Here is a 21,538-nt window from a genome sequence, read left to right as displayed (position 1 = left end):
GAAAAGTTGATGCACCCTTCTGAGAGAGACCTCAAGCTGCTTTGGGTAGCAACATTCTTTTACCTTCGCTACTAGAATACTTTATGCTCTCTCCTTGATCAGCTAGTCAAGTCATACCCATCAACGTTAGACAGATGCTCATGAGACAGTATCATGTTTTTGACAAAGGGGTCAGTTGGGAAAGCTAGCAACTTATTCTATGCCTGTTTCCAGTTCAACTAGGTTCAACTCCGTTGAACTCTTTGGTTGTCATCTTAGAATATTGATACAACATCAGAGCTGAAAAATTACTAACGTCCCATTTAAAGGGGTGCACACATTCAGGAAAGCTTTGGTAAAGCAACTTAAGTTGTTTGGAATTTTAACAAGCATGCTTTGCTCCTGCTTAAGCCTAAAATATCTTTTAGGCCTCTTCAAAAGCCCGTTTTGCACACTCAAGGAATTTTTCCTCAAGAAATGCATCTTCCTTTTAGAACTAGCCACAAAGCTTTTGTTTTGATTGAATAAATGAAATCACTGTCCAGAATCAACTCTTTTGTAATGGACTAATCCCACTCTCCTTCTGAAGAATTGGAGTGTTGCTTTCGTTAGCTTGGTCACATGACAGTTATGTACTTGGGGAATTTGTCAACATGCTGAGACATTGTTGTCTCTTTTGCTCTGTTGTGCAAGGTATACAGAAGCCCAGTTCGGCTTTAAAGGTTGAATCTGAACTTGGTGCTCTTGTTCCCTTTGTTAGTCAGGAAGATGCAGTGTCTTACCTTAGTTCAGTCACACAGTTAATGTGGATTTGACTCCTTCAACTGGGTGCATTGACCAGTCCTTTCATGGTGTATTTTATCACAGAGAGACAAATCCCTTTCAGACAGACACTTCACAGGGTGGTGGGGAGGTTAGTTAACTTGCTAACAGAATCAGGAAGTTCTCTACATCCACAGTATGTGCTCCAGTGTGCAGTAAAAGTTGATTATTGTGTGCAGAAACAGTTGTGCACTTCATTGTCATAAAATTGCAATATTTCTGTACTTTCGTTATCAGACTCTATTTTCAGACACTTCCAGCTACTTCTAGAGGAGGGGAGAGCTTTCTTTTTGAACTGAAACCTCTCCTGCCTGTTTTTGGCCAATGATGAATATTGTTTTCAAAGATGGTACAATTTTATTGGCCATCTTTAGTTAATCAAGCATTTTTTTAAATAAAAAGATGTTTTTCACTAGTCAAGTTGTATTTTTGCCATTGCTTTTCTTTGTTAGTACACTCCAAGAATAGTTTAAAAAAAAAAATGCCACAAATCTCATTTTCTGTCCTGTAGCAAAGAAAATGTTGTAGAGAAATGGATACAAACACTGAGAGAAATATAGAAGTCTGCAGATAGCATATAAGTGAAGCTTTAACTGAATATTGCCTTTCAACTAGGTAGGTAGCCTATGCTCCTCTCACTAGCCAAAGAACTGAATTCCCAGGGAGATCTATGCAGGCTGGGTCAGACTGATGGAGAGGTCCATTCCAGAAAGGAAATAACTAGTGAACAGACTGTCCATTTTGCAACCTGCCAGTCCATGACTTAATAGGACATAGTGACTGTTGTCAGACGCCACTGGTGTGGTGCTCTGCTCTGTTCAATGTTGATAACAGTCGGCTGCATCCATGTTTTCCCTCTGTGCGCTGCCCCGGCTCTGCAGAGCGCTGGCACAGCAGACCCAAGAGAACCCCTGGTGACCACAGACTCCAATAAGGTACAAAGGCACCCGGCCAGGTTTATTGTCAAACAAAGCACAGTAATAGTTTCCAGCAGACTCTACAGGACATACTACGAATTTGTGCCTCCTGACAATGGACAGAGCTCAGTCAGTGGCAGGACACTCCACTGCCCCCTAGGCCGGACAAAGACACCACCCCAGGGATGTATTCTTATACACAGATACAAACAAGTTACACATCACTCCTGGCATATTGAGGTGCAACCCCTCTACGTAGCAATGTACAACCCCTCTACGTAGTAAGGTGCCGCGTCTCACGTTGTACATGTTGGTTCGAACAAAACAATTCTATCCATCATATTACCCTTCTGACCATCTTTAGTATGGGTCAGCCTGTTCCTTGTTATCTGTGTGGAATGTGCAATATCAGAGTGTTCTGGTACCTTTTTAGGTATGTGTATTTTTGCAACATGACCCCTTTCCTTGCCAGCTTCTGCGAGCAGGGCCTGCCTCTGGCTCGCAACTTAACTTAACTTTGCTTTATGTTAACAAAGTCTTGATCATTACTTTAGTTCAGGCCTTAAGCCTCATACCGGGCCTCTGATATAAGGGTTCGTGTTTCATGGCCTCATCTTACTACAGTGACCAGTAAGGAAAAATAGACTTTTTCTCTCATTCTGCCTCCTTACTATCTTGATACTCATATCCCCATCCTTGTGAAGCTCAGGTGGCCAACCTGAGTCTGAGAAGGAGCCAGAATTTACCAATATACATTGCTAAAGAGCCACAGTAATACGTCAGCAGCCCCCCATCAGCTCTTCCCTCCCGCTCCCAGCCCACCGGCAGCCCCGTCGATCTGCGCCTCCCGCCCCGCACCTTCTGATCAGCTGTTTTGTGGCGTGCAGGTGGCTCGGGGGGGAGGGGAAGGAGCGAGGGCATAGCAGGCTCAGGGGAGGGGGCAGGAAGGGGTGGAGTGGGGGCAGGGCCTGTGGCAGAGCCAGAGGTTCAGCAGTGAGCACCCCCCGGCACATTAGAAAGTTGGTGCCTGTAGCTCCAGCCCCGGAGTGGGTGCCTATACTAGGAGCTGCATATTAACTTCTGAAGAGCCGCATGTGGCTCTGGAGCCACAGGTTGGCCACCGCTTTTGTAAAGGCTCTTTGGTTTAAGAGCCACCACCTGCTCTAAAAGGGCATTTCTAGCATTTTTCATTGTCAGGATAGCCTTGATGTTAAATAAGCAGCTTGGCTCCATATGTGCAGTAGGAGCCTTTTGTTCACTCACTCACATGCACGCACACTTTGGAATGAGCCAGCTAATTTTGGGGCTGTCTCTGTGCAAAGTGGTGGGATAAAGGACAGGATTTGGTTTGAGGTTGTTTAGGTGGGAGTAGGAATTGCAAACACTGTTTTGCAGGCGTGCTCTGGTTTTAGTGTATTACAGCTCATCATCAGCCTAAATCTGTGTATATTTATCACACACCAAATAAGTGTTTGTATTCACTAGTGCCTCAATCTCAGCAATTTATGAGCTAAATCATAAATCTCATCTCTCTGCGCCATCCATTGGAATGATTCTCATCTTGTACCTATGACTGATGTAATCCTTTTTTTTAGTCTTACATACTGATGTTTCATTTTAGATTGGGATTGGTCAGCTGTGGAGGGGTTGTCTTAAATTTGCTCTTCACCTGGCAAGTTGTTTTCCATTTGTCCGTTGGTGGCTACATAACATTTTGTACTGATTAATTAAATGATGGTGGTAGAAATCCAGTGAGCTGCAGTGGCTATAGCTTTTGCAGCAGGTGTGGAAGGGTAGGTTTGTATAGAGACTGGCAGCAGGAGCAATCCCTTCAGAAATTAAAAACTTCCAGCAATGTAGGAAGTGAATGAAAGTGCTACATTAAGTTATGAACTTATTGTACCTTTCTAAAGCACATTTGGTAGGTACAGACCATAAAATGTGTTTAATTACATTTCATATTGCCCCTTAAAACTTGTCATTTTGCACCCTGAAAAATAGCACATGCTTCACTGAGGAGGAAAAAATAAACTTCAGTTTTAGCTATGGAGTAGTGCTATAAAACGTACACCATGATTAATTAAAACACTTTCTCGAGCCTTCAAGCACTTCTAAGATATCTGTTCTTAAATGAAAAATGTTTTCTGCCCTTGTATTCCGGAACAATTCTAAAACACCACTCTCTCGTTCTGTGATTGCCTGGCTTGATTATACTTTCTCTTGGCATTATATGATCAGAAAACTTAGTGGAATATTTATATTGAAGAAAGGAAGGTCTGGCCTGGGACTAGTGCCAGAAACCAGTACTAAATATTCTACTTTCATTTTAAAAAAACCCTTCAGACTCTGAGGATTCCTAAATCTGCAGGCTAAAAACAAATGTTCTCCTCCTAGAATAGCAGATAACTAGTATTTGTAGGGCAAGGGAACTTACAAGTATGCCTGTATGGCCTGATTCAAAGCCTATTGAAATTAGTGGAAAAACTCCCATTACTTTCAATGGGCTTTGGATCAGGCCCATATTTACTTACAAAGAACAAGCTCCTGGTCCCATTGGAGCTGATGGAAGTCTTGCCACTGACTTCAATGGAAGCAGGCTCAAGTCCTCAGCACCCAATTTGTTTATACCAAAAAACTGTATTGAGTTAAAGCAGGAGTGACTCTGCATTCGACAATGACCTGGAATTATAGGAAACATATTCAGAGGGACTGTCTCTCTGTTTTGTTTTGTTTTGTTTTTCTAAAAGTAACTGAAAAACAGAGGAAAACCATGCAGAATGGGAGGATGTCCCATTCACACAGAATGAATCCTCAGGAAGCTACTTTTCAGGAAACTTTTTTTTTCTCCAACCAGTTTGTATGCGTGGAGAATCTCGTATTAAAAATACGAGAACATTAGGGCACTGATTCACAAAAGCATTGGAGCACATGTGTGAAGTTAAGCAAGGGCTTAAATGTGCTTCCTGAATAAGGATGTTTTCTTCTGTTAGGTCCCAGGTTAGTGTTCTGTCAGCTGGGCTAGACAGACAGCCATGTAGGAGCCTGGAGTTCATATCTGATGATGGGAGGATGGAGCACATAACTTTTCAAGTACTATTCTGTAGCAGGTGCATAGGGCACCATGTCTAACCCCACTACACCAGCTGGAGTGTGACATGGGGCCACAGAATGAGGATAAATTAAAGTAGAAACAAGGTACCTCAAAGGATTCCTCCCTTTGTTTTCCCTCTTAAAGTAATAATAATAATCATCATCCCAGTACTCTGAAGATGTGAAGTTACAGCTATAAACACGTTAAAATATTTCATTCCAGTTTATGTATATTGAGGGTATTTATCAATACCATCTGTATCTAAAGTTGCAGTTACTACAATAGGGTCCTCTAACAACTGGATAGAAACACAATAGACACAGTTAAATACTTCTTTTCTATATTTTGCAGTCCATTTTCAGTTGATCTATTTCTTTTTTTTTTAAGTACTATTTTTATTCAGGTCTATAAGCATTTTGTCAAGGCTTCCTTTAACACCAAAATTAAATCAAACCTTGATAACATATCTTAGTGTCATAAAGTCAATTTTACTGTATTAGTAAATCACCATCCACAGGGACAGTAAACTCATTATAGTAGCCTTGGAATGGAAGCAGCACATTGGAAGTACAGTGATAGATAGATGAAAGAATTCATTTTTCCCCTCTCCTTTCTTGGGAAAACTTGCTTGAAATGCAAGGCTTACCTGAAGTACATATAGCTGACCCCACAAATGTTAGGTGACAAAGGGAACCATATTTAACTGGTTTACTGCTTAATAAGGAATTGCAACTTTTAATATTAAATATACAAAAATGCTTCCAAGGATGCAGAAATGAGCCAAGGTTAATCAATTCTTTGAAGGGAAAAGCATTGAAAGGAACCGTGGTTCTAAATAATTCTTATTTTTGTCTTAATTCTATTTATCCAATTATTTTAAACACAAATGCATAAACAGGAAAGGAAAACTTATGAGATGCCAAATGAGATCTTGCCTGGTGAATAGAATGAAAATCAGAAATGGGTAAAGATTAATACAGTTCTGTGATATACAGCATATAGCTATGGCTTTGATTACTGATTCAGCCAGTGTAGTTATTAATCTAAACTTCTACCTTCTCGGAAATCTAAATGAGGGAGGTCCTTTGTGCTTCTTTATTTTTAATTATGGCAGCAACTACAGTGAGGCTGCACAAATATTGTACAGTAATTTCTTGTTTTTTAAGCTGTTGGTGTTCCTTGGGTGGATTGTTTTGTTTTTTTTAAAAATGAGTTGGCTGCATCAGTGATGGTATAAATGAAATTCAACTTTTAGAGACAGGTTTCTGATGTTACTTCTAGATAAATATGTCTTAGACAAGGCCCTGGTTGTGGTGGAAAGTCCCTGCTTTGTAGGAATGGGATTGGTGTATGTGACATGCCCCAATTGTTTGTAAGAACAGCCATACTGGGTCAGACCAACGGTCCATCCAGCCCAGTATCCTGTCTTTCGACAGTGGCCAATGCCAGATGCCCCAGAGGGAATGAACGGAACAGGTAATCGTCAGGTGATGAAGGCTATGGCTACACTGGCACTTTACAGCACTGCAGCTTTCTCAATCAGGGCGTGAAAAAACACCACCCTGAGCGTAGCAAGTTACAGCGCTGTAAAGCGCCAGTGTAAACAGTGTCCCAGTGTTGGGAGCCATGCTCCCAGCGCTCTAAGCTAATCCCCTCGTGGAGGCAGAGTACCAGGAGCGCTGGGAGAGCTGTCTCCCAGCGCTGGCACGCAACCACACTCGCACTTCAAAGCGCTGCTGCAGGAGCGCTCCTGTGGCAGCGCTTTGATGTTTCGAGTGTAGGCATGCCCCCATTCCCAGCTGTGGCAAACAGAGGCTAGGGACACCATCCCTCCCCACCCTGGCTAAAGCCACTGATATAGTGACCAGGGAAGGTGAAAGGCTGATTCAGGTTGCCAAATGATGCCATCCAGGCTCTCTCTCTACCCCCAGATGCTGGGGATATATGGTTTAAGGGCTTGTCTGCACGAGGACATCCAGTAAAGTTAATATGAATTAACTAACACGTTGGATTTGAAGGCTTCAGAGTAGGAGTCGTGTTAGTCTGTATCCACAAAAAGAAAAGGAGTACTTGTCGCACCTTAGAGACTAACGAATGTATTTGAGCATAAGCTTTCATGAGCTACAGCTCACTCCATTGGCACTAAACCATGTTAAATCCCTTTGTAAACATCCTCATTCAGAATTAAAATGTCTTTAATTTGGTATAATTAATTCACTCTCAAAATGAATTAAACTAAACTGAATTAAAGCTGCTATAATTCTGATTAAATCCCTGCATGAATGCTCTTAATGCAGTTTAACTAATCCATTTCAAATGCACACCTTTAATTTGTATTAATTTTTCAGGTTGTCCCTCTGTAGACAAACCCTTAGTTGCAAGCAATCTCACTAGTGGTCCCCAAAGAAGAAAGAATAGTTCATAAAGAGGAGTTTATTTAATTGGTCTGTTTTTTTAAAAAATATCTTCAGTTCTATTCGCCCAGACTCCTTTGGGTGGGCTATGTTTGTAGCTTGAATTTTAGAGAGTGGAGATTTAATAGTGCCTCCTAGAGCATGGGTCAACGTTCTATTTAGTGCCCAATAATGTTGGGTCTCAAAATTGGCTCTTTTGTCCTAGTGGAGCATTCAAGAGAGAAAAGAGGGGCTTCTCTTATCTCCTGAGAGATGCCGTTCTGCTCTTCATTCATGATTCCGTTAATTGGATCTTGATCCTCCACGTGGCTGCTCAGTTGCTGAAGGTGCACAGAGGCTTTTATTATGCCAAATGACCCGAGAAGAGAAGATGTGTAGAGTTCTGGCTCCCTAATGGCCTCTCCACTTGAGCAAGCTGGGGGCTCTTGCCCGGGCCAACTCTGTGCTTATGACAATGCCACAGAGAATAGCTTCTGATTTTCATCTTTTAAAAACATTTTTCCCTTCTCCTTGACCTCTACTGTCCTCTGTATTAAACTGTAGGTCAAGAAAGAGGGGAAATAGAAGTATTTTTCTTTGCATCATCAACACAGAAAAGAATTCAAAGGGTGGGTGTGGGGAATCCTTCCTCAGGTCAGCGCTGCTGCAGCTACCTGTGTACGTCTGGCTCAGTTAAGACAGAGTAAAACCAGGCTGCAGCTGGGTGAGAATGAGTATTCTGGCAGCAGCACAACTTAGTTTCTTACTGTTGCTGTCTGTCTGTCTTGTCTATCTGAATATAGAATATCCTTCTGAGTGTTAAGGGGTGGGCTGAGATAGATGTACAGGTAATGAATACAGATGTCCCTGTTACATTGCTTTTATGTAGAAGTGTTCCAAGTCTAGTTCTTAGAAGCCCATTTTAGTGTTCCCTCCACCTTCTCAGTTCACCTCCAGGTCTTGAGGTGAACATAAGTTCCACTTTTTTTTTTTAATTTTTTTTTTTATATGCGTGTCTGCTAACCAACTTTTTCTGGAATGAAACTGGCAGTAGCCCTGGAATAACCTTTCGTATCATTTCGTGCTAAATCAGAATAGATCTGCAAGCTGATTTTTTTTTTTTTTTTCTTGTCAACCTGTCCTTTCTTGGGAAGGAAGCAGAAAAGGGAGGTTTTGAAGTCTCATGTTGGAAAATAGTGTTGCTTGTGTTTCTCTTGAAGAGTATTCAGTGAACAGTCATATGAAACTTCAGTATCTGTACAAAATGGCATTTTGTACAGATTCTGGTATGCAGAACAATAAATATATGAAATCACAAACTTCTTTTTAAGTTGAAATTGATAAATAAGAATCACGGTGTCCATTTTCTCTAGAAAGTGGGCTAAAAGTAAAACAACTTGTTTTCAGTAGCTTTACTGTTTATTTTTTTAAAAAAAAAAGTTTTTGGTATAATATTAAAAAGAAATCCATGGAGACTTGCTACTTGTCATCTATCCCGGCTAGCTCAACTTGATTTGAACTATACTGTGTCTAGTTTTCAGATACCTATTTCACTCTGGTCTCATTCATATCAGCATTTAGATATCTAACTGATGACACTTTACAAATAAAAATAAAAATATATATACTCCCATTTAATATCTGCTCAACTTACAATTGCAAAAACATAGTGTCCTATCTTAATCTCCAACCATAAATGGTAGTCAGTACTGGTAGATTCTTTGTAGTTAGCCTGTGGAACATGGTTACTTGACCATACCAGGAGTATAGTCAGGTAATTATTTGTAAAAACTACTTAATGTGTCTTTTAAATGTGGGTGCATGAAATTATATTGTCTTGTCTCATGCTTCCCCTACAATCAAGTTCACTTTGCAGTTTCAGTGGTTGTACTTCCCACAGTCGTTGCTTTTTAAGCAGAATTTTTGTTCTGTAGATTCTCTCTCACTCACTCGCTCTCTCACACGCGCACACACACACTTATTCTATTTTGGCCTTTGGGTCATCTTCTAAAAGAGGAAAGGCCAGGCTGAGAAAGATCAAGTGATAAAATGAGCAGCCACCTTGCTTTGGTGTCTGTATGAAAACCTAGTGCTTATCAAACCAGAAAGTGGGATACCTTAGCTGTTTAACATCTGCATCACATGATGACAGTGAAAGCAAAAAATCAATGAAGGATTTAAAAATGTCTGTCATAAAGTGCAGAGTTTAAATACCAAAATCATACTGCAATGGTGATGCCTGCCAAAATGTTGTGGTATGATTAAATAGTCATTCATTATGTTTTGGTGTAGGGGGGAGGGGGTGATTTAAAGTGGCTCTGTAGAACTTTGGCACCTGAAAGTGACTAATGTGCCTATTAGCTATCAAGAAAGCAGTTTTGGAAAATTAACTTCAGTTAATGTGCTTTAGTGTGTGCTGCTCTACTGCAGGAAAAAAGCTGGGAAATCTCCCCAAACTACCATAATTAAGGTGCCTCAGGCTGCAGTGCTTCTGAAGAAGCAAGAAACATAGCTGCCTGCCAAATAAGCATGACAAGGAACTGCAAAAAGGTGTGTGTGTTTCAAAGAGTAGAGTTTCACAGAGAGAGAGAGAGAGTGTAGTACTAGAAGAAAGTAGTTAACAAATTATGAGGGAGATTAATTTAATGACTAAGATACTGAATTCCTTTCTTCTCACATTTCTGTCGAACAAAAATAAATGGAATCAGTTTGAACAACTAACTAACGAAAAGTAACTTATAACTTACAGAATAGGAACTGCTTAAAAAAAAAAAAAAAAAGGAAAGGAATACCTGGGAAATCTACATACAAATGAGCTAGTCCACAGGACCTGCATCTAAGCATATCAAGGGAATTAGCAAGTTAATTTATTGTATCACTTCCGCTAATTAGCCCTTGAGAGATGGCTAAAGACCAGAAAAGCAAAGGCAGCTTACAGCAAAAGAAAAGTGATGCTCTGAATTCCCGAAACCTAACTGTAGCTTTTATCTAGCCTTCTTAAAATATAACAAATAATTTAAAGAAATCATTAAATGTCCAGAGAATAATGTGACTGTAAGCAATAAGCATTGTGGATTTCTATGGGTCTTGCCTAACAAAAGTCTTGCTTTGTTTGACTGTTGCACAATTAATGGATGAAGGGAATGCAGCAGGCAATTGTTCCGAGTTTAATAAAACATCTGATAGTCTCATGAAATCCTGCCTCTAAAATTAATTCAAATTAGCTCAAACACTAATACTGTCACCTGGATTGAAAACTGGTTGGAATTCTGTAAAAGATAATTTTCAGAGTAGCAGCCGTGTTAGTCTGTATCCGCAAAAAGAAAAGGAGTACTTGTGGCACCTTAGAGACTAACCAATTTATTTGAGCATAAGCTTTCATGAGCTACAGCTCACTTCATCAGATGCGTGCAGTGGAAAATTCAATGGGGAGATTTTATATACACAGAGAACATGAAACAATGGGTGTTACCATACACAGTGTAACGAGAGTGATCAGGTAAGGTGAGCTATTAACAGCAGGAGAGGAGAAAAAAAAAACCTTTTGTAGCGATACTCAAGGTGGGCCATTTCCAGCAGTTGACAAGAATGTGTGAGGAACAGTGGGGCGGGGGGGAAATACACATGGGGAAATAGTTTTACTTTGTGTAATGACACATCCACTCCCAGTCTTTATTCAAGACTAAGTTAATGGTGCCCAGTTTGCAAATTAATTCCAATTCAGCAGTCTCTCATTGGAGTCTGTTTTTAAAGTTTTTTTTGTTGAAGAATTGCCACTTTTAGGTCTGTAATCGAGTGACCAGAGAGATTGAAGTGTTCTCCGACTGGTTTTTGAATGTTATAATTCTTGACGTCTGATTTGTGTCCATTTATTCTTTTATGGAGAGACTGTCCGGTTTGGCCAATGTACATGGCAGAGGGGCATTGCTGGCACAATGCCTTCAGGGGCAGGAATAGCTCAGTGGTTTGAGCATTGGCCTGCTAAACCCAGGGTTGTGAGTTCAATCCTTGAGGGGGCCATTTGGGATCTGGGGCAAAAACTGGGGATTGGTCCTGCTTTGAGCAGGGGGTTGGACTAGATGACCTCCTGAGGTCCCTTCCAACCCTGATATTCTATGATTCTATGATGGCATATATCACATTGGTAGATGTGCGGGTGAACGAGCCTCTTATAGTGTGGCTGATATGATTAGGCCCTATGTAGATATGTGGACACAGTTGGCAACGGGCTTTGTTGCAAGGATAGGTTCCTGGGTTAGTGGTTCTGTTGTGTGGTGTGCGTGGCTGCTGGTGAGTATTTGCTTCAGGTTGGGGGGCTGTCTGTAAGCAAGGACTGGCCTGTCTCCCAAGATCTGTGAGAGTTATGGGTCGTCCTTCAGGATAGGTTGTAGATCCTTGATGATGCATTGGAGAGGTTTTAGTTGGGGGCTGAAGGTGATGGCTAGTGGTGTTCTGTTGTTTTCTTTGTTGGGCCTGTCCTGTAGTAGGTAACTTCTGGGTACTCTTCTGGCTCTGTGAATCTGTTTCTTCACTTCAGCAGGTGGTTGTAAGAACACTTGATAGAGATCTTGTAGGTGTTTGTCTCTGTCTGAGGGGTTGGAGCAAATGTGGTTGTATCGTAGAGCTTGGCTGTAGACAATGGATCGTGTGGTGTGGTCTGGATGAAAGCTGGAGGCATGTAGGTAAGCATAGCGGTCAGTAGGTTTCCGGTATAGGGTGGTGTTTATGTGACCATCGCTTATTAGCACCGTAGCGTCCAGGAAGTGGATCTCTTGTGTGGACTGGTCCAGGCTGAGGTTGATGGTGGGATGGAAATTGTTGAAATCATGGTGGAATTCCTCAAGGGCTTCTTTTCCATGGGTCCAGAGGATGAAGATGTCGTCAATGTAGAGTAGGGGCATTAGGGGACGAGAGCTGAGGAAGCGTTGTTCTAAATCAGCCATAAAAATGTTGCAGTCAGCAATACTGTTGGGTAAATGAATGCCACCAAACTTTCCTTGGCTATGCACTCTAATAATAATAATAATAATAATAAAAAAAAAGCAATGGAATTGGCTATAGTTATGCCTTTGTGCTCACTTTCATTGAATATTTCAGCAAACAAATTCACAGAAACAGTGAATTTGAAGTGTGTGTGTGTATGTGTATGTATATGTGTGTGTGTGTGTATATATATATGTATATATATATATATATGTGTATATATATATATATATAATGAAAATGTTTGCAGCAAACAATCCTCAATTACCAGTATTTGTGCTGCCGATAATCTCATTCTAAGAATTTGGCATCTCCAGTCTCAGGACAAATATTGCAGCCTGATCTGTATGTCCAACACCAGATAACACAATTCACATATCAAATGCTAGAAGTGGGCTTGCAAAAAATCTCATGGTTAACAACTGTTAATAGAAATTATTCTGAAAATAACTTTTAAATAGCAAATGGACTAGAGAAAATTATAAACTGCTTTCAGACAATTTGTGGTCCTGCATTTGGTAAGGAGAGAGACTGAAAGACATGCTAGATCTCTTTTCATCTCTAAATGTTTTAAGATGTATATCCTGGACTGTCTCCTCAAAGCATATTCTGTGGTACACAAGTGTCTAGCTGTAGATAACTGATTTCTTGGTGAGTTTCGGGTGGTTACTGGATTTGGGAGGTAGGTGTGGTGATCTCTGGGTTTCTTGTATATAGTTGTCTGTAGGGTTTCATTGTTGAAGCTGATGTTTGTGTGAACATTTTTAGCAAGAGTTTAATGCATGGGTATTGGTGGTTGTGAATGTGGAGAAAATCTGAGGGAGTTTAGGTTGTCTGTCCAGAGGATGAAAATATAATCAATGCATCTTAGATATCTCATTGGTTTCCTGGTGCATTTTGTTCAGAAATTCTTCAAGGTGGCCCGTGAAGAGGCTGGCATACTGGGGAGCCATCTTAGTACCCATGGCTAGTATCCATGGTTGTTTTCATACTTTGGAACAGGCCATGCAAATACGCCTAGAGAATCTGCTTCAATACAGAAATAAAATCCTCTTCAACCGCATATGCCCTAGTTGTCACCTACCGCCCTACACTGTAACTCGTACAGGGTGTCATTAAACAACTACATCCCATACTCAATGGGAAAAACATCCTGAAAGAAATCTTTCCTGATCCTCCTCCTCCTGGCCTTCAAACAACCTTCAAACTTCTCTAAGCTCATCAGAAGCAAGCTCCCCATAGACCAGGGCACACCTGACCCTTCCAGAACAACAGATGCAAGACCTGCAGACATACCTTCACTGCTACAGTCCTCAACACTCCCCAAAACACATCATTCAAGATCCACATGCCAATTACATCAAGTGGTGTACCTCATCCAATGCACTGATTGCCTAAATAACAACTATATGGGTGACGCAAAGCTGTCACTTTGCTGTTGAATGAACTCACACCAGAAAAATGATAAAAGACAAAAATACCGTATCGCCTATACAGTGAACTCTTCACAAAGGGATCACTTTATATCTGACCTCTGTCCTCATCGTGCATAACACCTTCAAAAGACAAGCCTGGGAGCTTACATTCATAACTTTGCTAGATACTAAAAATCATGGTTTTAAGAAAGAGTGGATTTATGGCTAATTACAACAAATTATGACCACTAATCTCCATCCCCTCCCCCACCCCTCAGACAGGAGAGGTGTTAACTGGCCACTTCACCTTAAATGATCCCTTGAAATGTGTTAACTACTTACGTTAAACTATCTGTTCCACCTTGTATCTATCTGTAACACTCTGAGTACGCTTCCCAGAGCTGAAGAAGAGCGCTGTGTAAACTCAAAAGTTTGTCTCCTTCCTAAACTGTGGCCAACGGAGCAATTGCTGGTGGTCTTCAGAAACCGGCTGGCCACATGATACTGGCTCTTTTCCTCCTTTATTTCCAGATTACACCTTGTTATTGCTAGAAAGCGTTCCCTGTAGAGGTATACTGACAATTTCGCTGTTGGAGATGCATCTTATACTGGCAAAAGAACTCTATTGCCAGTATAATCTAAACCAGTTCCTTGAACCGAATATGTATACTTCTTGGCTGGTATCACTCTATCTACACTATGGCTTTTTCCAGACTAGCTATACTGGTTTGAAATATAATTTATTTCATTTCATTTCACATTCCTAACCTACATAGTATTCTGGTAAAACTTACTAGGCCTTAAAGAAACAGACTAGATGAGACAGAATGATGCTCCAGCACCATGGGGAGCTGAAATGAAAAAGACAGTAAAAATAACTTTCCTAAATGGAAAAAATAAATACTTAATGCACATGAATACTTCCCTTGCTATTTTTCCATGTAAGCAATTACTGAAATTGCCACGGAGACATTATGTGATTGCAACTGGGAGGGGAGGTGGTCCGTCAGAGAATCTATAAAGGGTAGTCCACATGATGGAACAGTTGTAGCCTGTCTTTGAAAGTTGTGCTCTCAAACTACATGTAGCATGACCAATAAGCTCTACAAAACTTTGTAGCTAATTTTGTGGTATTTTGGGGCCTGTAGCTTGTGTCTTGGTGCAGTGAAAGTTAGGTCATAATTTAGTCTTTTGGTTGTAAGATGCCACAGTCCAAAAAAGTCGTCAACCCCAAACTCCAGACTATAGCAGGCCTTTCATTTCCCTGGGAGGCAAACTGCATGCAATGAAATGATGCAGTTCCCTTTTATAACTGTTAAACTGTGTTTTGCATACATGCTGCTCTGAAAGTCAGAGCATTTAAAAGGTGCTTATTAGTAACTTGCATCAAATAGTATATAATACTTTAATGTCTTGTTATGTACTGTATGTTCCAGCTGGGAAAATTTAATCTGCGGTTGCTAGACACACAGCCCCCAGAATAGTACAAATTCATATAATGTTCCCAAGTGCTGTATTTTGGATTTCTCAGTTTCCCAGTGAAAACACACATAGCCTGGACAATTCAGTGTTGGTACAAATCTGATGGAGTGTGAGTCTACTGTTCATCCCAAAAAAAGGCATGGAGTAAAGGGTTGGTGCTACTGTTGCACTAGCTTCAAAAGGCAGTATGCAGATACCGAGTGCCAGGAGGTGATGCCTCCTGCATTTGGTAAAACAGTGTCCTGTATAAGGGGGATGTTAGACATTTGACTCACTTGCTTTTTCAATGGGTGTTTAATGTGAAGTACATTGTCAGCCCTCTGCTGAATAAATTATTCCACATATTTCTGGGAATCTGATATTGGAAGTGAGCCCAAAGAATGAGAGAGCTTTTTCTTTTCTTGGTAAGGCTACTTGAAAGCCAGAGCCTCCCTGGTTTTTCCAAAGAGAAACATCATTTTATACTAATTCTCTGCTGATTAATGGATGTTGACTTGATAGCAGAAGTAAATGAGTCTATTAAAAGGCGGTATGTTACTAATCAGATACCTGCATAGTTGCATTAGCTATATATTTCTATTAGATTATACCAAATTACCTCTTAGTATCTGTTTTGCTAGAATAAAGTGCCAGATACTTCAAAGTTGAAATAATTTTCAAGTGTCTGGTGTATTCAGTAGGTGGATACTTTTCATTATAAACATTGCCTGTAGCTTTGTAATTTTTCAATATCTTCTTGCTCATTTTGGTAAGGTGAAGTGTCTATTTTTATGTTTTGCTGTTTCCTGATTATATCATGTATCTAGCAAGTGATGATAGGTCTCAGTCATGGCTGAATGTGTCTGCCTGTTGGATTTAGTTTTCCTACAGTAAGACTTCATGGCCTGGTACACTGAAATTTGAACCTGCTTATAGTTTCCTTACTGAAGAGAAGAGTAATGGACTGCAAAACACATTCTACTGCTAATAGCTTTTCAGATAGATTGAGCTATTCATTAGAAAAAAGAGCGTGCTACAGCAATTAAGTTAGTCTCTGGGCTTAGCCTGCTTGCTGTTTCCAAAAAATGAGAGAGATTTCTGTTTTGCAAATGAACTAATGTTTTATTGATGGTGAAAATTAACTAATACCAAAATTGGAAATCTGAAAGGAAAGGAGATTTTTGCACCACAATCCTTGTAGAATCTTAAGGAAATTCTTTAGGATGTATAGGAAACATCCAGTGGCTTTGTTGCATGCTGAACTGGCCGAAACGCTTTTTTCCTGGTAAATAGGAAGGCAGTGGTTTTAGGCTTGAATGCTGTACTGTCTATATAAGCAGTCTGATCTCATATACATGGGAAGAAACTGTGAGTGGAAAAAGTACTGGAAAAAAGGAACTGTTTATATTAAAGCAGTTTTTAATAAACATTGCTGCAGCTAGAATGGAAAAAAAACCCTATGCTTTCCTCTATTAAAGCAGTGCTGTAGTTATGGTTGATGAAGCACTTTAATTATAAGCCTTTTTCCACGCATTCTTACATTTCTTGAATAGTTTGTTCTCAGATGAAAACTTCATTGAGCCCAAATGGAATTTTCTTTTTTACTTTTTTCTAAAAAACCGTGTTAAAAATTGGATTGGCTCTTGCTAAGCTATTGCAGCAGGTGAATGGCAGGTGAATGATGTCTTACTCATTTCAGATATTATTCAGAAGTTTATTTTACACTTGGACCACTCAAGCATATTTTAAAGCTATAAACTAACCTCCAGTTTTAGTCCGCAATAAGTACAAGTAGCTTGGAGATATTTAGAGAAAGTATATATCGAAATAAGTTATTTAATGTGTTTTTAAATCATATTGTGGGTGAAATTCACCTCACCCTGACAAAAACCAAGCTTTGCACAGAGACCAAAGTGGGGACGATGGGCCAACACTATGGGCAGGGTGCAGAACTAACAGCCACAACCACACCACACCTCCTTTGTCAGGGTTCCTAGCTACTTGGGTCCATGTTGAGGGTTGTGTTGGTGGCCTCTTCCACAGGGCTGGCCTTACCATGAGGTGAACTGAGGCAGCCGCTTCAGGTGCCAGACTGTGGACCCAGAGTGTGTCTGCTGCTGGTGCATATGCATTCTCTCTGCATATGAAAAGAGATGGAGGAGTTCTGTGGTGGAGGAAGGAGGGCACAAGAGACATAACAGGCAGGCAGGAGAAAAGGTGAGAGGGAATAACGGAAAGCAGCAGAAGCTGCAGGGAGAGAGAGGAGGAGGAGGAGCCTCTTATGTATCTCTCTAGGACCCCCAGGAGACTGAACTGATTAACTCCAGCTTCTCAGGGAGCTTCCTGTTTCCTGCTGCTTCCCTGAACCCACTTGCGGAGAACAGGCAGTCAACTGAAGTAGTAGGAGCCAGTTAGGCCCTTGAGACGCTGATATCTTCCCTCACTCAGGCCCTGCAACCAGCCTGCTTATTTGTCCCCTTCAATTGAGTGTTCAGAGCCACTATAGCTGGCACAGAACAGCAGTCATGAGTGAAAGAAGAAAACACCCCTCTGGGGCAGCATTCAGAAAAAGAAAGAAAGCAAAGGAAGCTTTTCTATCTAAGCGGGAAGGAGCTCTCCTGAGATACATAGACACAAATGTTCACGGTGAGCCTTCCAGCCCCGGTGAGAACGTGAGTGGTGAGGAGATGCCTGATCTACCAGTTAGTCAGATTGCAGGTGACCTGGCAGCTACTGCAGCATCCATATTGCCATCTCAAATGGATGTAACCATGCACATTCCTGAAGAAAAGTGTAGATCAGCGTGTGGTGGAGGCACAAGAAACAGCTGCTGCTGAGTTTAGTTCCTTAAGTCTAGATGATCCAGGACTGTGGACCCACTTGAGTAGTAGCCTGAGGGACTTCCTTGTACCGCATGAGCCACGGCAAGTGAAAGACTTCATGTTCCCCAAAGACAATGAAAACAGAAGTTTCCATCCAACACATTACTGGCGTGAAATCCCCAATGGTGACAAAGTGGAGAGGCCATGGCTTATGTACTCAAAAACCCAGAATGCTGCATACTGTTTTTGTTGCAAACTCTTCCAGTCTAATGTTCCAGCCACACTGGGTTCTACAGGAACAAAGGACTGGAAAAATCTGGCTAGAAATCTGGCATGCCATGAGAAGGCAGCAAATCACCAGAGAGCATTCCATAGATGGAAAGAGCTTGAGATGAGACTAAGGTTAAAGGCCACCATAGAGGATCAGCATCAAGAGAAGACTGCATCAGAGTCTCTTTACTGGCAAAATGTTCTGAAAAGACTCATTGTCATTGTAAGAATGCTTGCTACCCAAAACCTAGCACTGCATGGCATTTCAGATCAGCTGTATGTGCCAAACAATGGAAGCTTCCTTAAAACTGTGGAACTGATGGCTGAGTTTGATGCGTACTCCAGGAGCATCTAAGAAGAGTCACCACCCAAGAAATGTACACTTCTGTTTGACTTTTGTTGCCGGTAACTGTATGATCTCATTTTGAATTGTTTTTCCAAGGTAATGAAGTGAGCTGTAGCTCACGAAAGCTCATGCTCAAATAAACTGGTTAGTCTCTAAGGTGCCACAAGTACTCCTTTTCTTTTTACGAATACACACTAACACGGCTGTTACTCTGAAACCTGGTATGACAAATGTGCTTCTTAAAAAGCTGGAAGATACAGGAATTGCGATAACTGACATGAGAGGTCAGGGCTATGATAATGGTGCCAACATGAGAGGAAAGAACAGAGGAGTGCAGACACGGATCCGAGAGTTAAACCCTCTAGCTTTTTTTGTCCCATGCAGTTCTCATTCATTGAACTTGGTGGTCAGTGATGCAGCATCAGGATGTTCCGCAGTGGTGCTGCGGGAAGTGGTGGCCAGCACGTCCCTGCAGCCCGCGCCACTTCCTGAAGCACCCATTGGCTGGGAACAGCAAACCGCGGCCACTGGGAGCTGCAGGTGGCCATGCCTGCGGACGGTCAATGTAAACAAACTGTCTTGTGGCCCACCAGCAGATTACCCTGATGGGCCGCCCACCACTGTTATAGAGTAACTCTGTTCATTCACACAGAGATTTTCTGTGACATTCCTTTCTTATATACAGTTTTATTTGCCAAAGTATCTTGCAACAGAAAATGTATACAACAATACCTTTGTCTTTAAAGTAGACAGACAAATAAATGACGTAGGGGATTGTGGTGTGACTGGAACAGTTGGCACTGGGAAAACACAATTGTAGCTTCTTCTTTAGTTAATAGAAACAAAGACTTCTTTAACCTGTTGTAATGGCCTGTTGCATTAGCCAATATATTAGTAAAGGTAATTTTGCATTTCATAAGTAATACATAGGAAACAGTTTGTTTTAATATAATTTTTAAATGTTCATTGCTCTAGCCTTTTTATTAGAAAAGCTTATTGTTAACTGTTTCTGTACTGCTTTTTTTAAAACTAAGTATTGCTATATAAATTGTTAAACCAAAAATGAGCTGCCTTATTGGGTTGCTTATAGTTTTGAATTCCCAAGACTTCCATGTTTTGTACTGTTTCTCATTAACTGTCAGGCAACGAGAGGAAAAACAAAAGAAACCATTTTTCTTGCTCTGTATTTCTGTCCTCGATGGTAGGTGGGTGGTAGAGAGATGATTTGCTTCTAATGTTATAGTACATGATGCTGGGAGAGTTCTGTCTTTCAAAACATTGCTTTATTATGTTTTTTATTTCACTTGCAAACTAACATTATTAGGGTTATATACAGAGTCTGATGTTTGTTTTGTATTAGTTTTCTAGGATTCTAGCATGTGGGTCCCTAAAATTTTCTGGCTGTAAATGGTGTGGCCAAGATTGTTTGTTTGTTTTTAAAAAAAAAATCTAAATATAATCCACCATACTCAGCAAGATATTCTTGTTTCATTGTACAGAGTTTTATTAAGATTTTGTACATCAAGTACTGAAAATATGAAGTACCTTACTGAAATACTGCAGCAATGATTATCCCAATAACTTTTTAAAGTATGGGCTGTTCCTGTACTAGAGGACTGGTGCTGGGTTCCTGCCCCTCCCCCTCTCCCCCCAAAATAATAATAGTTTGTTTTACTGAATCGGATGCCACTATTTTTTTTATATTTTAAAATACATAATTCTGTTGGTTGCTCTTATAAGACCAGTATTGTTAAATTTCCCTGGGATTTTCACCTTATTTATGTCTGCTTGTATTTTATACTCCAGTTGGGTAACAGTAGACCATAAAACTGTAAAATGCTCATTATATATAACAGCAACTTATTTATAAAGTTAAATGCACTTGTAGTGAAGCACAGCTTATTCAAACTTATTTTAATGTTTGCACTGAATGTTTTTTAGGAATTCTAGAAAGGAACTTAATGACATACGATTTGAGTTTACTCCAGGCAGAGGTAAGACCACTTTTAATTAAAATAATTATTTTAGTGCTCAAAAGGGTATTTCAAAATTGATTACTGATTATGGTTAATATAAATTACCACTCTGAAGTGTTTCCTACTATGCAAAGGTTTTATATTACACTATTTAAACCAAACAAAAATAGTGCAGAATATGTAAATTCTAGTGACAAGGTTATATCTTGTACAGAGGTTATATCTTGTACAGTATAATAGATACAGGATAGACTTGTTGTTTCACTTTTTAATCTAGTGAAATATGCAGTATATAGAAAGGATGCTTTGCAAGGTGACATAAGAGTTACACCATAAAAATGCACATGTTGTAACAATAAACTGATCATTGTATGCGTGATGGAAAATGGAGTAAGGTATCCTTGAAAGCACATGTGGTTATAGTCTGAAATACTACTCTGAAAATGGCATTGTGGGGATCCACATATGAGTCTCTTTTTGCTTCCATATAAAACTTGCTCAGTTTAACAAGTGAGAAGTATTTGCCAATTCTGCAAATTCCATCTTTATCTGAAAGTTAGCTGTATTTCTGGTTTGTGTATCATCACTAATAATTAAATCATTGTAACTGGAACTTCAGAATCCAGCTCACTTTTCCAGCTGTATTTGCTTTCTATTGCTAATAGTTGTAAGAAGCCATAAAACTGTATTTTTGCAGATATTATTGGTTAAAACACACAGCTGATAGGTTGAGTAAGAAGATACTGTTCACTTAGCCAGCGTTTGGGCTATAACTGTACTTCAAATTTCACTGCAACAGAGTGTTCTAAATTGAATAAATACTAAGAGTGCTGCTGCCTAGAAAGTAATCTAAATTGGAAGGGAAATTTGATTATTTAAAAAAGATGTATTTTTCTTGGACATAGGAAGGGGTGTGTATTTTCTTTTGGGTAAAATATACCCATAGTAGTGTTGTTGGGGTATATAGAGCTATATGCTCTCCTCTCGTATTAATGTAATTTATTTATATAGTGGGATTTTTGCAATCACTTGTTTTTAATATAAATACACAAATTGCCCCTAT

General features: G+C 40.2%; 1 protein-coding gene across 4 annotated transcripts in view; it reads left to right on the top strand.

Annotated features, from left to right (window-relative positions):
• Positions 1-21,538, top strand: part of STK39 (serine/threonine kinase 39) — a 199,810-nt gene that overhangs the window by 125,427 nt on the left and 52,845 nt on the right. For all 4 annotated transcript variants that reach the window (XM_037912485.2, XM_043525521.1, XM_043525522.1 and 1 more), the window contains one exon: positions 20,441-20,493. In XM_037912485.2, coding sequence (XP_037768413.1) covers positions 20,441-20,493 — 53 coding nt within the window. The remainder of the gene's footprint in view (positions 1-20,440; positions 20,494-21,538) is intronic.

The sequence above is a fragment of the Chelonia mydas genome, chromosome 11, assembly GCF_015237465.2.
Source record: "Chelonia mydas isolate rCheMyd1 chromosome 11, rCheMyd1.pri.v2, whole genome shotgun sequence".
Lineage (NCBI taxonomy): Eukaryota > Metazoa > Chordata > Testudines > Cheloniidae > Chelonia > Chelonia mydas.
The sequence above is the reverse complement of the archived record's forward strand: the minus strand, read 5'-3'. Positions and strand labels throughout refer to the sequence as shown.